This window comes from Oryctolagus cuniculus, chromosome 16, assembly GCF_051225735.1.
Source record: "Oryctolagus cuniculus isolate XC-2025 breed Fujian yellow rabbit chromosome 16, ASM5122573v1, whole genome shotgun sequence".
NCBI lineage: Eukaryota > Metazoa > Chordata > Mammalia > Lagomorpha > Leporidae > Oryctolagus > Oryctolagus cuniculus.
In genome coordinates, this window is record NC_142882.1 from 90,208,816 (window position 1) to 90,225,708 (window position 16,893).

The 16,893-nt window shown below is 55.2% G+C and overlaps 1 protein-coding gene across 1 annotated transcript in view; it reads left to right on the plus strand.

Annotated features, from left to right (window-relative positions):
• Positions 1-16,893, plus strand: part of LOC149121869 (ATP-binding cassette sub-family A member 13-like) — a 38,532-nt gene that overhangs the window by 19,241 nt on the left and 2,398 nt on the right. Inside the window, exons 4-8 of the mRNA XM_089315971.1 lie at positions 3,876-4,018; positions 5,996-6,021; positions 8,395-8,540; positions 11,555-11,685; positions 14,059-14,192. Of these exons, the coding sequence (XP_089172097.1) occupies positions 3,876-4,018; positions 5,996-6,021; positions 8,395-8,540; positions 11,555-11,685; positions 14,059-14,192 (580 nt within the window). The remainder of the gene's footprint in view (positions 1-3,875; positions 4,019-5,995; positions 6,022-8,394; positions 8,541-11,554; positions 11,686-14,058; positions 14,193-16,893) is intronic.

Here is a 16,893-nt window from a genome sequence, read left to right on the forward strand (position 1 = left end):
GAAGTTTTCATTTCAGGTGGAAATGTGACCATGGTTAGTTTGTCTTGTGGTTTTCTGAGACCTTTATGATCCTCTGGGGAAAGTTCCCTTTGGGCAGAATCCCAAGTATCATCTGATGGGTGCTGTGACCGTGAACCCAGCTTCCGCGTTCCTGGCTTTGCTAGGGAGAGTCCGCTGAGTGCTCGTGAGAGATCCTGGGTGAAAACCTGAGTCGTCACTGACAGCAGAACGGGCGGATTCACGGAGCGCTGGGGTTCCTGCCTGCTGCGTCGACGGCGAGCCCAGCAGCGAGCTAATTCCTCCTCCAGTCCTCCTGTGCTGTCGGCAGCTGCCCTCCCATCCCTCTCCACGGCTGACACTGCGGGGGGCTCCTTGGCAGCGTCTGTCCAGACTTCGGTCAGCAGCACCCGTGAGCCGCCACTCAGCCCGGATTGGATGTTCAGTCTTTGACTATTGGCTCCCTGGAAAGTTCTCTTTACCAATTTCCACTTGTTTCCAGTTACTCTCATTTCATAGTCTGCTATTTTCATTGTCTTTCTCCATTCTGAGATCCCCTGACCCCAGCCTGTCCTGTCCCCAGCCATCGCTAGTCTGTTCAACTCCACCGTAGTTCTGTGACTGAGCTGTTAGATAAGTGGAACTGTAGACCACGCAGCCCAGGAGACTGGCTTGTGTTTCCACTAATGTGAGTCTCGGGGGGTCCATCCAACTTGTTGCACCTGCCAGCTCTTCATCCTTTTTTACTGTTGAATAATATTCTAATATATGGTCTAAAATCATTTATTGGTTGTAGATATCTGAAAATTGTTCTGTCAATGGAAACCTGAGACCAATAAGCAGCAGTCCCTTACCCCCGGGGCCAGGGCTGTCAGACGTTGGCTGGACGAGCTCTTCCACTGGCTTTTCGGGAGAGAGTGAGAACCGGGAGACGGCGGAGGCTGACTTGCTGTGCTCCCTCACCTCTTTGTCCTGGGGTGGGAGAGAGACCCTGAATAATCGGTGGGCTGGGGTCCTGCCTCTCCAGCTCCCCTTCCCACAGCTGACCCTGAAAAACATGGGAGTTCTGTTCTCTTTTGAAAGGCAGAGCCAAGGAGAGAGAGGGGTCTTCCGTCTGCTGGTTCATTCCCCAAGTGGCTACAATGGCTGAGGCCGGGCCCACCTGAAGCCAAGCGTGCCTTCCAGGTCTTCCATGTGGGTGCAGGGACTCAAGTACTTGGGCCATTTTCAACTGCCTTCCCAGGTCCGTTAAGGAGCTGGATTGGAAGCAGCAGTTGGACTCTAACTGGTATCAAAGGGGATGCAGTCCTGCAGGCGTATGGTTAAGCTATGCCACAGCGTCATCTTCACTTTTTTCCTCTCTAAGATTTATTTTAAAGGCAGAATTAGGAGAGGCGGAGACGAATCTTCCATTCACCAGTTCATTCTCCAAATGGCTGGGGCTGGGCCAGGTGGGAGCCAGGAGCTCCATCCGGGTCTCCCACATCAGTGGCAGGAGCCCAAGCACTTGGACCATCTTCCAATGCTTTCCCAGGTGTTAGCAAGGAGCTGGGTCAAAAGTGGAGTGAAGGGACTTCTAACCAGTGCCCATATGGAATGCCAGTGTCACAGGAAGTGCCGTCACCCGCTGTGCCGGGATGCCAGCCCCAGGAGCTCTTGGTGAGGGCTGGGTGGTGAGAGACAAGCAGGGCCGAGACGGATCCTGAGGTCCCAGTAGCACTCGGAGCCACTATTTCTGGTCTAGAGATCAGGGATTTTTTAAGAGAATGCCACTTTAAAATGATTGAAAAGCAGAGTGGTGGAGATTTTCCATCTGCTTGTTCACTCTCCAGCGGGCAGGGCAGGGCAGGCGGGAGCCAGGAGTCAGGAACGCCATAGGAGTCTCCATGTGGGCGGCAGGGACCCAAGCGCGTGAGCCGCCATCTGCGTTCACAGACGCTGGGTTGGAAGCAGAGCAGGCGCTGACACCAGGCATTTAGATACGGGACGCGGGGTTCGGCGAGGCAGCTTAAGCTGCTGCACCGCAAAGCTGGTCCCCGTCTGTCAACTGGCAAGTAGTCGTTGGAAGTTGTAGGACGATCATTCTCTGTGCTGCTTGCTTGTTCTCAGCCTTGGGCTGCAAAAGTGTCCGGTCCTGCCGTGTCTCTGCACCTGCAGCAGGGGCTGGGCCTGAACGGTGGCTTGCCCCGCCCACCGCCCCCTCTGGCACCTCCAGGTGCTGTGCGGAATCTCACGGTGTCTGCGTGCGATGTTTGGTTCGTGTCTCTGAGAGGCTGACTCCTGGGCCTGGTCGGAGGGCGAGAGGAGCTGCGTCCGCCCTGCCCAGTGGGCTGTTCTTGTTTGTCCTCCGTTTCGATTCTGCCTCCCCTCCTTCCCTTCAGAAGGTGAAGCACTGCAGGAGAGGAGTCCAAGACAAGACCAGGGCCGGCAAGGAGGAGGCTGCCTGCCCAAGTGCTGTTCCGGCGCTGGGAGTCCCTGGTGCTCTGGGATTTCTAAACGTTACGTATGATCTTCCCCTACACCAAGAGTCTCCATGCAGCTTTCTCTGCTGTAGATGTTTCTCAAGTTAACGATAGGCCATGATCCCTTCGTAAAACCAGATTGAGCTACTTTAACAATTAGAAGCACACAGAACGGTGCAGGGTTACCGGGGAAACGGGTCTTGAATGCCATCAGCCTCTCTAATCCGAGCCTCCTGTGGCTTCCCAGCGAAGTCTCAAGTCTCAGGGAGGCCAGAGAGTTTGGACAAAGTTCAGCTGTGAGATCTTCTTTGTTGTTAATTTTTAAAAATGTTCTAAAGATCTTTTTAAAAGGAATTTTAATTCTATCAACTCGAGAGGCAGAGACAGCAGTCCCCTGCCCCAAATGACTGCAACTGGAGCTGGAAGTCCAGTTCTGGTTCTCCGGGTGTGCGGCGGGGACCCAGTTGTTGGAGCCATCACCGCTGGCTCGCAGGAGGAAGCCAGGTTCTGTGGTGCGGGTGCCCCATCCGCCCCCACAAATGCTGGTGCTCTGAGGTCACTTTTTGGCCTGTAGCAGAAGGCCTCAGCAGAGAGGCGGGAACTGGGGTGTGTGTGTGTGTGTGTGTGTGTGTGTGTACGTACGCTCACTGTTGGAATTCCGACCCTTTCGGGCTAGAGGATGGAGGTCTGCCCAGAGCCCCAGCCGTCCGTCTCGGAAGGTGAGCCTGGGGCTGGGGCCTGGCTTTCCCGGGAACTGTCGCTTGCCATCAGCAGGTCGCCTTTCTTCCTACTCTCTAAATGGCAGAACCTTGCCCACCACGTACCTGGCTCTTCGTCATCCGGTCCCATCAGCGTACACAGTCCCCACCCCTCCCCCACAGCTGCCCCATCGTTTCAACCTCTTCCTGTCACAGGGCCTTTGCACGCGCTCCCTCTGCCCGGAGCATGCTCCCCCAGTTCTTCCCAGTGCTGGGCCATTTCACTGCTCAGTGTAACGGGACTTCCTCTCGGAGCCTGCCGTGGGCGCCCTCTGTGACAGCACCTGTCTCCTCCCGGCGCCGTCAGTGCCTCCTGATGCAGGGGGCGTCTGCACTCCTAATACTTGTGTGCGGCGTGTGCTGTGTGTGCCAAATACATACACAAAACATGAAGTGACCCACAGATGCGTGAAACGGTGAGCTCTGCAGATAACAGCCCGGCACCACTTTGCCCTCTGAGCTGTGCCCTTGAGCAGGGGCTTCCATTCTGGGTGAGGTTAGGTCACCTAGACACTCACGGGGGCGGGTGCTGTGTAACTGGTGCCTGCAGAGCCGAGATCTGGCGCAAGCACCGAGCACGTCGACGGCGTGACGGAGCCGTGACCTGTGGGAGAGCTCCACTTGGTGTAGTTATCTCGTTTACTTGACCTCTGTCCAGGTCCCAGGCTGCAGCTGACCGTGAGACGCTCCGAAGTCTGCCCTTCTTAAGGGAGATGCAAGACCTGGCTGAGGAAATCTATGAGACCATGGACAAGGCAGAACACTTACAAAAACGTTGGGCAGAAGGATCCAAGACCCCAGGCAAGTATCTCGTGATGGCGGGGCTACTGCTGCACCCGGCTTAGGGAGCGCCCGGTGGAGGCTGTGAGAATCGCGGATTCGGGTGCAATCCGTGTGCAGTGTGCGTTTTAGGGAAGGCGCGCCCTCTGGTGGACAAAGGCGGCACCTGCCGTCAGGTGGGGAGGGTTTCCCTCCTGTCCTGGCACCTGCCCTTGGAGGCACTGCGGGCCCTCCTGGCTTGGTCCGCACAGGTAGCCTCTGCACACTCCCCCTCTTCAGTTCCCTCTACGGCTGTTCTCGCTTCCCCATCCTCCCCACACACTCCCCCGCGCCCTCTGGATCCCTTCTCTGCCCGTGGACAGTCATCTCCCGTGCCAGCAGCACTGGCGCTCCTGTCTGGGGGCAAGCGCTGGTCCGGACGTCCGGACAAGGCTGCTCTCACCACACACCTTCTGGATACCAGGGTGGATTGTTCTCCAAGGGGAAGCGATTTCCGCTCTTAGAAAAACATCCGCGTTCTAGGAGACCTCGACTCACAAATCTAGGCTAGAAAGAATGGATGCAGAGCTCGGCTCACAGGGAGAAGCCGGCACCTCGAAGGGCAGCTGCTGCCATCCTCTGTCTCCGAGTCGCGTTGCCGATGCAAGCTGCCTAATCACGGGGCCCGTGGCAGGCCTGTCCTCTTAGCTCTGCCCCAGCCATGGCTGCATGCGAAATGCAGGCCTTTCAGTTAGATCTGGCTGTCGAGCAAACAACGAGTACTTACGTCCCAAACACCCCATACGCACAGCAAACAGCCGTTCACATTTTGTGTGAAACTCGAGCGTCACTGGATGCTGTTTTTATTGGGTAGATCTGACAACCAGAAGCCCTCAACTCAACTTTTTCTTTCCAAGTCACTTTTCCCCCTCATGGAGCATCTGAGAACACGGAGTGAGGTGGGGCTCCTCAGAGGCGGGGCCTGGTGTGGGGTGTTCCCTGGAGAAATGCGTGCCCCTCATGGGTGGGTGGGGTGGGCGTGGCCTCCGACCCAGTGCCCAGCAAGGACCAGGGTGGCCTCTGGCACCAACAGGTGATCTCAGATTAGGCTGTGTTGTAAGGGCTTTATGCTTCTATAACATTTGATTTAAAATGAAGCGTTTTTGAAAAAAAAACTTACATATGTATTTGACAGACTGATAGATCTTCGGTCTGTTGTTTACTCCCCAAATACCCATGACAGACAGGGCTGGGCCACGCTGAAAGCTGGAGTCTTAATGTGCTGTTGAAAGAAGAATTGAATTTAAAAATGTGAGCAGGCTCACAAACACCAATCTATTGGTTCCTTCCCCAAATGCCTGGAACAGTTGTGTTGGGTGAGGCCACAGCCAGGGTCCTGCAGCTCCATCTGGTCTCCCGCGTGGGTGGCAGGGACCCGAGTACTTGAGCCGTCCCCTGCTGGCTCCGAGTGCAGGAGCAGGAAGCTGAACCTGGGAGCAGGACTTGAACCTGGACACTCTGATCGGAAATGCAGGTGTCCTGGCAGCACAGCGAATGCTTGCCCGAGCTGCAGTTTTGGGATGGAGCTCCCCTTTATTTTTGACTTCCTGTTTGAGTCATTGCTATGGTACATGTGACTAATGTACCCCAAAAAGTGTGATTCACCCAAAAAATCAGAACGTCACTGTTGCCTCCCGCTTATGTTTTCATTTGCCGTCCCTCCCCGCTCTGCCTGCTGCCCAGTGCTCACGAGGCCTGCTGGAAGTAGACAGAGGAAGCAGCGCCGCAGCCTTTGATCATGGGCGTCTGCTCTGCGGGTTAGGTTTTTCCCAGGGAGTCGCTTAGCGTCAGAGTGGCCTGGAAAGCAGGGGTGGTCTCTTCAGGTGGGCGCTCCTGGTTGGGCTCCTTTGTCTTTTGGGCTGGGGCTCTGATAGTTCATTGACTTGAACATAAGCCGGCACCAGCCCAGTCTCTGGGTTGATGTCCGCACTGATGTTTCCCAAATCTTCTCTGTTGCAGGCTCCCCTCGCGGTTCCGGTTCGACAGTAAGTATCTGGGCAGCTTTCAGTTAGACTGCAGAGGCCTGTGCTTGAGGGCCCAGCACTGTCTTAACGTGTACGCTGTATCTTCACACACTTTCTCTGGATTGGATCGGCCGTAACTGGGGTCGGAGCGGGGCTTGAGAGGACAGATTCCCTCCAGGGACTGGATGAGAGAGGACTTTAAATTTCCTCCAGCAGAGTTCTGGGTCTGAGAACAGGGGAGAGCTGAGGCCGGCAGGTGGTGGGGCTCCAGGGAGTTGGTGCGCAGGCCTGGCTCGAAGCTCGTCTGATCCCAAGTTGGGCCTGAGGTCTGTGTCTGTCACAGGAGCTGGGGGTCGTTTGCCCCTCAGGGGGCTTTGCCAGCTTCTGGACACCTTGTGGGTATCACCATGGCACGGCGGGGTCGGGGGGAGGTTGGATAGGGTCCACTTCCTGTCTTGAGTGGTAGAAGCTTCTGGTCAGTGGCACAACCTATTTTAGGTGGCTGCCTAATCTTAGAAGGGTTTGTAAGGGTTCATTTAGAAATGAACAGGTAGTGAGCTGTTGGAGGAAAAGTGAAAGCATAAGGACGCACTAGTCCTTATGAATTGAATTGGACAGCAACATCACTGTACCCGTTAAATTATAATAGCACAGTAGAGTCACAAAAATGGACATTTTTTAAAGATTTTATTTTGAGAGAGTTAGAGAGACAGAAAGGTCTCCCTTCTGTTGGTTCACTCACCAAATGGCCGCAACGGCCAGAGCTGCGCTGATCCGAAGCCAGGAGCCTCTTCTAGGTCTCCCACGTGGGTGCAGGGGTCCAAGGACTTGGGCCATCTTCTGCTTTCCCAGGCCACAGCAGAGAGCTGGACTGGAAGAGGGGCAGCGGGACTAGAACTAGCGCCCATATGGGATGCCGGCACCGCGGGTGGAAGATTAACCTACTGCGCCCGTGTTTGACCTCAGCAGCTGGAAGCATGGTGTGGGGAGAGGACATTTCCTGGGGAAAGATTCGGGAGGCTATTCCTGGGCAGGGGGAGGGTCTGGTCCGGGGGAAATTGGGAGGCTGATCTCGGACCTGCGCGTCCCAGCGGTGCCGTCACGCAGGCCGTAGGGGGAACCAGTTTGGAGGTGGGGTATCGGCTGGTTATGGACGTGGAAGACGGTGACGCGAAGTTGACCATGGAAGGACGCTGAGGCAGAGCATGGATGTGACGGGGGAGGGGAGGCCTGCAGGAGCCCTCGCTTCGGAGAAGGGTGGGACAGACGGGGTGCAAGCCCTGGGAAGCCACACCGGGGAGGTGGGGGGAGCTGCTGCCACATCGGCACTGAGAAGTGACCGTGGAAGCGGACCTGTGGAGCTTGCTGTGATGTTGGCGGGAACAGTGTTAGGCGAGGATCTCCAAGCACGTTTGCACCAGACTGGTCACCTTTGAGTTCCAGTTTCCATGGCTTTCTAAGTCCCTGGTGACACCGTGGGTGCTTACGTGATGCAAGGCAGCTACAGTGTCACAGGGAACAGAGCCTTACAGGATGGCTGTCCTCTGTGCAGTCCGCTGCGGACCACGTGGGTGCACAGCGTTTTCCCGTTTTCTCTGCATCGCCCTGTCTAGCTTCCTTTAGTGTCTTGGTGCGAGGGCGGCTGTGGCTTCGCTGGCTTTGAAAGCGTCTGCTCCTGACTGTGAGGAGGGGTTTATTTCCTCTCTCCCTGAACTTGCTCCTGGGGAGAAGGTGCCTCCCCCTCTCCTGAGCAGGAGGGGCTTCTTGACTTCGTTATTTACCCAAAGCCGCGGAGGAGAAATCCGGTCTGTAGTTCCATCCCGTGATGTGTAGGAAGGTGTCCCTTTAGTTGCAGCTTCACTTTCCTCTGGACCACACTTCTGCAGACTGCACCCCCAAGTCCAGCTCCGTGGAGGCGGTGCGGGGCCGGTGGGGGGGGGGAGGAGCCACGTGTCTTGTGTGGAGGAAGGAGAGTGCCCAGCAGGTTACGCTGTGAGCCAGCGAGGACCGGGCGCAGCCGAAGTATCGGAACACATCACCAGCGGCATGCCCACTTTGGTCATGTTTCGGTATACCATTTTCTTAGTCCTTACTTGTAAACGACAGATGACTGCGTCCTTATCCAGCCTTGAAGCCGGCGTGGCTTCAAAAACCTGCGAAGTTGGTGCAGTGTGTTACAGAAACGGGCACCTGTGCCCCCTTCTCCTGTTCGTATCTTCAAAGCGTAACCAATGAAACAACCCAGGAGAAGAATCGCATCTTGTCTGTCCAGCGGCTGGGCGAAGCGCATGCTGCTATCGGCAGGACCCCTGCCTCCTGCCGTCCTGCGGTGTCTTGTCTGTCTCATTTAATTAAAACGACCAAAGGAGGACTCTCGGGTGTTTCCCCTGCCAGGTGGAGCTCCAGGAGGCCGAGGAGCTGACAGCCACGCTGGAAGTCCTGCAGCAGCGGCCTCACCTCTGGGACTTCCTGCTCTCCCTGCCGGCGCTGCAGGACGACGGCCTGAGTGCGGCCCTGCACTTCCTCCGGGCCGCTCGGGGGTGAGCGGGAAAGCGCAGCGGAGCTCAGCTCAGCGGGGGTGTTGGTGTTTCTGCCTCGATTTTAAATGGGAAAATACGTCACCAAGTAGCTGTTCCGTTGGAACAAACCCCTGCTGTGGTGTCCCCCCTCCCCCCGCCCATGGCTGAGCACCTGCGCCCGTGTCTGTTCCTTGCCCTCGGTGCACACGCGTGTGTGCGCTGGTGCTTCCGGGCTGTCCCACAGGGGCCCTCCCTGGAGAGAGAAGCCCAGCCTTCCCTCCCAGTTCTTGCAGCTTGGGAGGAGCCACTTTTCATGCCTGCGTGATGTCCTGGGTTGGCAAAGTACCATATCTGTCATCTACTTACTAATTTTAGTGATAGACCTTTGTTTTCCACTGATAGGAATGTGCCATGGATATGGTTATTCTAGCCAATAAATTACGCCACAGCTGCTCTAAGCGCCACCCAGAGCTGCTGAGCCCAGTAGTCCCCGTTGGTCATCGGCAAGGTGGATGTGGACCGGTGATGGATCAGAACCTGGGGTGTTCCTGTGGTTGAATTCACACTGCTGTTTTTGCAGCTGAATTTTGTGGTGCTAACTCATTGCGTGAATGTGGTGTTTTCTTAGCAAAGGTTTGTAATCTCACAATATTAACTGTTTATTTCATCTGGCATCGGTGAGAGCAACCAGCATTGTCCCCAGGCAGGGCCGAGAGGGGCTCAAGTCCCAGGCTTGCTGTTTTGGTGGCCTCTTCCTCTCCTCTCCAGCCTGTGCCCCTGCCTGTGGCACAGGAAGAGGCCCACGGGGCCGAGGGCTGTGTCCACAGGGTCCATGCCCTCAGCCTCCCTCTCCCTGTGGCCTCCCACCCCAGAGCCTGCCCAGGGCCCCTTGCCCAGGCCCTCCCTCCTAGGCAGGCCTTACCTCTGCAGTGTGCACCCCCAGGCCCAGAGTGCTCCAGGGGCAGCCGCAGGAGTGGGGGCTGGAAGGGTGGGTGTCCTCGGCTGTGCCTGCAGGAGGACCTACATGCAAAGGGCTCCAGAGACTTTGTGGAGGTTTTCCTTCATCTTTTTTATAATGTTAATGTCCTGTGAACTTTGTAAAGCCCCTTCATGTGCACTGAGCCCCTTGGGAGGAGCTGAGGGTAGGGCCGGGGCCAGATCCTTGACAAACTCATGGTGTGGTGCACAGATCCAGGGGTCAGAAAATCCTAAACTGGAGTGTAGGAAGATGTCTCTGTCCTTGTAGGAACAGGTGCATGTTTCGAGAGATTGTGGCTTGGTCTGTCCCTGGGCGTCTGGGCTTTGTTGGGGGACTCCTCTGTATTCTTCCCTGAGCCCGGAACCTGTCCTCTGTAGATGGCAAGCATTGGGCTGTTCTGCAATGAGAGAGGCCTTTGAGATTAGAAGGTGTTTGAGTTGTTGAACCATGTCGGCCTCAGCAAATGTTTTATTTTGATATTGTGCTTGTGAGGCAGTTATTTGCCTTCTAAGAGAGAAGCATTCTCAAGAGGTGCCAGTTTGTTTCATGACTTACCTAGTGATGTCAACATGAAGATGCTGGGAGAGATTTTCCCCCGTGACAGCTAGGGAAGTGAACCTGTTTGAAAGCATTACTCGGGGCTGTGTCAGCCTCAGGTTGCTAAAATGTAGATACCCCAACGCACTTCAAAAATTTGCAGAAAACTGGAATGAAGCATAAGTCAACTTTCATGCTAAAAATCTTTGAAATCCATACTTTTTCCTAATACTCATTCTTTTATTTTATTTTTATTTATTTTTATTTTTTTATTATTATTTTTTTTTGACAGGCAGAGTGGACAGTGAGAGAGAGAGAGAGAGAAAGGTCTTCCTTTTGCCGTTGGTTCACCCTCCAATGGCCGCCGCTGCAGCCGGCGCACCGCGCTGATCCGATGGCAGGAGCCAGGAGCCAGGTGCTTCTCCTGGTCTCCCATGGGGTGCAGGGCCCAAGCACCTGGGCCATCCTCCACTGCACTCCCTGGCCATAGCAGAGAGCTGGCCTGGAAGAGGGGCAACCGGGACAGAATCCGGCGCCCCAACCGGGACTAGAACCCGGTGTGCCGGCGCCGCAAGGTGGAGGATTAGCCTATTGAGCCATGGCGCCGGCCTTTATTTTTATTTTTGACAGGCAGAGTAGACAGTGAGAGAGAGAGACAGAGAGAAAGGTCTTCCTTTTGCAGTTGGTTCACCCTCCAATGGCCGCCGTGGCCAGAGCGCTGCGGCTGGCGCATCGCGCTGATCCGAAGGCAGGAGCCAGGTGCTTCTCCTGGTCTCCCATGGGGTGCAGGGCCCAAGCACTTGGGCCATCCTCCACTGCACTCCCTGGCCACAGCAGAGAGCTGGCCTGGAAGAGGGGCAACTGGGACAGAACCCAGTGTGACAGCGCCGGAAGGTGGAGGATTAGCCTAGTGAGCCGCGGCATCGGCCCCTAATACTCATTCTTCATGAACGTGTAGGGGTCATCTTGTATTCCCACTTTGGTCAAATGTGTATTCTGACCTCACAAAGTTAGATCAGCCCCATAGAAAGCCCCTCCTCCTGGCCCCTGAAGCTCTGGCACCTTCAGACCTGGGTGTTAAGACAGGGGAGGGCAGGGCCCTGGGCCGCTCCAGTGGGCTGACCTCTGAGTGTGAGATGGCCTGGTGGCCTCCAGTTGAGATAATCTGAGTGACCATTGCTTGTCTGAGACAGCAGCATGCATGCCCTGGCTGGCCGTGCTGGCCACGATAACTGGGCAGGCCGTGCTGGCCACGATAACCGGGCAGGAGACCTGAGCTGTTGGGAGATGGTTTCACAGTGGGGCCGGCCCAGACCTGCGGTCCGCTCAGAGGTGGAGGGAAAGGTGGCCAAAGTTCTTGAGAGGGACAGACCTCTCCGCTCAGCCCCTACGCAAGGAGCTGAGGTCCTGTGAGCCGTGAGGAATCCGGCCACATCTCTCCCCAGAGCTGGACGCGGTCACGGGACCTCAGGCTTCCTAACCGCCAACTCCTGCTGCTTCTGTTTGGTTTTGGTCTTAGTTTCTTGATGTCCCTGGAAGGATCGGCTTGGCTGCCACTCAACCACACCTTCTCCTGGGCTTCTGGGAGCCTCCTGCACGTGACCATCTGCACGCTGACGACTCTGCAGCGACATGGAGCGGCGCTTGCTGGTACGGACGCCTTGGGCTGGCGCTGCATGGCAGATGCTCCACTGTTTACATGTACTGACCACATACATCCCACCTGCTGATCCAAGAGGCGGTTTAATTAAAATATCACGCCAAAGAGGATCAGCTGATTCTCTCAACAAAGTTAGAATGAGTACTGGAGTTAGAGTGAATATGACTTTCTACCACTGTTGAGATTCTGTAGTCATTCTGACAGAAATGATGTTTTAACTAAAAAATAACTGGTTTTTAACGTGACCGGATGTCCTCTAGGTTAGACTCGTCACTGGTTCTGCAGCTCTGACTTTTCCCTTCAGGAAATGTTTGGAGCCCTGTAGGGAGGAGGGGGCAGCTTGGTGTGTCCTTGAAGGGCCCTTGAATGGGCTCATCCAGCCCTGCTCCTGACTTGCCTGGTGATCTGGATATGTTACTTCTACTTCCCTCTTCTCTTTCTTCTCTCTCTCCCTCGAAGTGAAATTCAGAGAACAATGAGGTTAGAGGTTACACATTCATCCATCTGTCCAGCCAGCCTTCTACCCAGCCCCTCACCAACCCACTAATCCATCCACCCACATGTCCATCATCCACCTGTCATCCATCCGTTTGTTCGTTCTCTCACTGTGAATACTTATTGAAGGCTTCCTCTGAGTCGCACGCTGTCCAGGCATGAGAACAAGAAGATGAAAAGAACACAGTTTTGCTCTGGAGAAGTCATAGTTGGTAAAGGAGACCCGTGTGTCAGTAGAGGAAAAGCAAAGGCCACAGTAGGCTTGTGGCGTCCTCAGGAAGAGCCCCATGCAGGACAAGCTGGAGCTCATCAGAGACCAGGGAGCGTCTCCCGGAAGCGTGTGGAGGGCTGGGCGTGCTGAGAGCTGTCCGTGTGGCTGGGGAGCCTCGGGAGGTGGCAGGAGGCGGCTTGGACAGGGAGCCCAGGCCAGGACACGAACGGGCACGGGAGCAGTGGCGTGAGACCTGCCTCGTCGAAAGAGACTCTCGGGGCAGAGATGGAGGGAGGAGTGGAGCAAGCAAGGCTGGGGTGAGCCTGTGATGGAGTCTCTGGTCAGTTGCCTGCTCTCGAGGTGTGAGCGTGAGACGGACTCCGTGATGGTGTCAGCAGCTGCCTTCAGATGACTCTGCGCGCGGCAGTCTCGGATGATGCCCTCCGTCTCCCCGTGCCGCACCTCTTGCTTGCGCCTTGGCACAGGGAGAGCCAGGGAAGGGCTCCTCTGAGGGCTCTGTGGCAGGACCATTGAGGCAGAACGCGGTTTTCACGCTGGGCCAGTTCCAGCAGGAACTACTGTTTCTCACTACGCTCAGAACAAAACCAGAGCCGGGGAGACGCAGCAAGCGCCACGTTGAAATCTTCCCGGAGACCTCGCTTCTAGCAAACAGTGGAAACTCAAAATTTTGTACATCATTCAAGTTATGATAATTGATTTACTCACAGGGGCCAGCGCTGCGGCATAATGGGTAAGACTGCCGCCTGCAGCGCCCGCATCCCGTATGGGCGCCGGTTCAAGTCCCGGCTGCTCCAATTCCAATCCAGCTCTCTGCTATGGCCTGGGAAAGCAGTGGAAGGTGACCTGGGTACTTGGGCCCCTGCACCTGTGGGGAGAGCTGGAAGAAGCTCCTGGCTTCAGGTCGGCTCAGCTCCGGCTGTTGCGGCCAACTGGGGAGTAAACCAGATGGAAGATCCAGCAGGGAGCTGGATTAGAATTGGAGCAGCTGGGACTCAAACTGGCACCTGGATGTGGGATTCTGTTGTCACAAGTGGCTGTTTAACCACAAGGCTGGCCCTGGGATGAGTATCTTGGGTGTTCAGTTCTAGATGGTAGCTTATTTTTGTAGCTTATGGGTTTTAAATCTTGATTATCTCAATTTGGGGAGCCTTTTCATGACTCTTAAAGTTTTTGGAAAGATGGTTTTAAAGAACCCATTGTATTTTGTGGAATAAATGTACTATAAATTAATCCTTTTCCCTGTTGCTAGCAACTAAGATGATTTTCAGGAGTTAACCGGTTTAAAACCAGTGCACTACCACTTTTGTACATTGATTTTTTTGGTTCAGAAATCTGATTTGGTTTCTTGAGCAAGATTCTAGGTGTGAGATTAGTGGGCTCAATAAATGTGAATGTCCAAGCTCTCACAACACGTTTCAAATCACTCTCTGGAAACTGTGGCATTGTTTATGCCAGGAGCCTGTGGCGACTCGGCGTTCTCTCTACAACATTGAGCACTGGCTTCTGTCTGCTTTTCAAAGCATATTTGTCTTTCATTTGCTTTTCCTTTGGAGGTGAAAATAACATTGCTTCTTGACTTACTTTCCACACATCAACGTACTGAACCGACTGACAGCATGGACTGCTTGTTTCCCAGGGTCCGGGTCCCGCCTGTCCCTGCGGAGTGTCGTGTGGGAGCCACAGAAGGTTCAGGCCGATCTCCAGACTCGGTTCGGGTTGGATGAACTTCACACGGGACAGATCCTGAATTATTCAGCTGAACTAAGGGAGGTATGCACACTTGCCTGCTCGTCGCCCCACTGGGTCTCCCCACAGGAGCGGCTCCAGCCTTATCTGTGGGCTCCACATCCATGGATTCAACCAACCAGGGTCACAAATATTTGGAAACACACCTTGTATTTGTGCCATTGTTCTCTAGCGACACAGTGTAACAAGTCATTATGTAGCATTTACGCTGTGGAGGGGTTTAGAGGATGCGCACAGATTATGTGTATACTCTGCATGGTTTCGTCTAGGGACACAGCATCTGCAGGATGCTGAGGGATGACTGTGTAGACTGAGGCAGGGTGGGCAGTGGTGACGGGAGGGGGTAGCCAGATGGGAGAGTTCTCCTGCTAAGCTGAGCTTCTTGGACATGGCCAGGCCCTGTGGTCTCTGGCCTGTATGGAAGGGTCCTTTCTTCCTTGGTACTTTATCCAGACTCCTAGACTCTTGCTAGTCCTGGGAACGGTCAGCAGGTGGAGGCACTGGCTCAGGTGAGGGCAGGAGTTTGAGAAGCTGAGACACAGCAGGCAGGGCCCAGTGGGAGTGTGTGTGGGCACAAGTGGGTGATTTTCCAGGGGAAAAGATGGTTGTTACGAGAGCAGGAGGAGGTGTAGGCCATGGTGGCCAGCTGAGCTCACCGCAATTGACTTCACCTTCCCAGAGCGGGTGAAGTAAAGAGGTGGACCTGCTGACACAGCCCAGTTCTCCTCCTGATGTTGAGGCTGGGGGGTGCCCTTGGCCTGCCAGCTCCCTGCGGTGGCTCCAGCCTGTTTGTGGGCACTCTGCTTAGTGCAGGGTGCAGGCCTGAGGCTGTACCTGTCGCTTGGCTTCACTGACCCCTCCTCCAGCCCCCACTTCCGGGGCCGGGGCTCCCTAGGTCAGGTCTGAGCCATGAGAGACTGCAGCCCCATCCCGTTTCCTAACGAAGTAGACTCTGCCCCCTTCTCTAAGTTCCCACCAGCTGGTCTCCCCAGTGGCACTGGATGGTATGACTGTGGGGTCCAAAGTTCCTGTGTTGGAATCGCGATGCCCGTCTGGAGGTGGGGCTTTGGGGAAGTGACTGGGACTAGATGAGGTCACCTGGTGGGGTGCCCATGACAGCAGCCTCAGCTTTGTAAGGAGGAGAGGCCAGCCCTGGCAGGTACACCTGTCTGTGATGTCACGGCGGCCAGAAGGATGACATCAGAAGTTGGTACTGTAGGTCCAGTACGCTTCCCTCCTCCTAAGTTGCCCAGCCTTGGGTGGTTCTTCAGCAGCAGTAGAAAATGGACTAGGATGGCACGTCTCGTGTGTACTTGTGGCTACGCCACGTGCAAACTGCTGATCTGGCCTTGTGGACTCTGGTGCCCCTGGGAGTAGCTCCTCCCACACTTTACCAGTGGACACAGCCACTGCCCAGTCCTAGGCTCCTCCTCTATCTGTCCCCTCTTAGGAACTTAGCCACCCAACCTCACCTCCTTTTTGGAGCCCCTGTGACCTTCTCCGGTCTCTGCCCTTACTCCTGTGACTATTTGTGGTGGAGACCATCCTGGGAACCTGTCAGCTACACGTGTGTGTATTGGCGACCACAGGCGGCTGGGCAGAGTCGGGCCTTAGCTTTCTAACATGAGTGTCTTTGTGGCTTTAAGAGTCACAAGTGAATGGTTTTAATCTGATACTACGGAACCTACAAAATGAGCAAGTGAGGCACTCATGATTTCTAGTCACTGGTTGTTTAGTCCATCTGGGCTGCTGGACAAACTCCCCAGCCTGGCTGGCTTCCAAACCACAAGTCTGTTGCTCCCAGTTCTGTAGGCTGCGCGTCTGCCTGGGCAGATCCAGTGTCAGGTGACGGACGGTCTTCCTTGGGGTTCCGAGTCCGTGCCTCCTCAACGTGCCCCACTCAGTGGAGGGGCTGGGGAGCCTCCATGGGTGTCTCCCTTTTATAAAGATTTATTTACTTATTTGAAAGATGATTAGGGGAAGAGAGTTTTCCGTTGGCTGGTTCATTCCCAGATGGCCTCAACAGCCAGCTGGGTTAGCGCTGGGCTAGGTCAAGGCCAGGAGCTTCATCTGCGTCTCCTACATGGGTGGCAGGAGCCCATACACTTGACCCATCTTCTGCTTTTCCCAGACCATTAGCAGGGAGCTGGATGGGAAGTGGAGCAGCCAGGACTCAAACTGGCACCTAGGTGGGATGCTGGTGTCATCAGTGGTGGGCTCACCTGCTGTGCTGCAGGGCTGGCCCCACGGGTCTTTTTGGTAGGGGCACTGATTCCATCATGAAGTTCAAAGCCTCATGACCTGATCACCCTGTGGGGTTAGTGTTCCCTCTGGGGGCTGGAGTGTAAACAGCCAGAAGCAGCCGCAAGCGGAATTCCTGGAAGATCCCCAGAAGCTAGAAAACATGGAGCGGATGTGACATCAGCTGGAGTGTTTGAAAAACTGGGTGGATGTCCAGCGCAAAATGGAAGACGTTTGCTTCTGACGCAGGGCCCCACTTTCCCTTGCTCATAATTAGGAAAAGAGTTCTTTTATGAAAAAGCAGCTTCATTGGTGCCAAGTATCAACCACATAGGGCCAGTCCCTGTTTGCTTCTGGTCCTGGTGGGCAGCGTTTGCTGGCCTCTGCTTGCCTTGGGTGTGGAGACACAGCAGGAAACAGACTGTCTCCTCCCCTAACTGCCAAGGTCTCCCCTCAGTGTCAGTCACTTAGGTGTCCTGGTGGC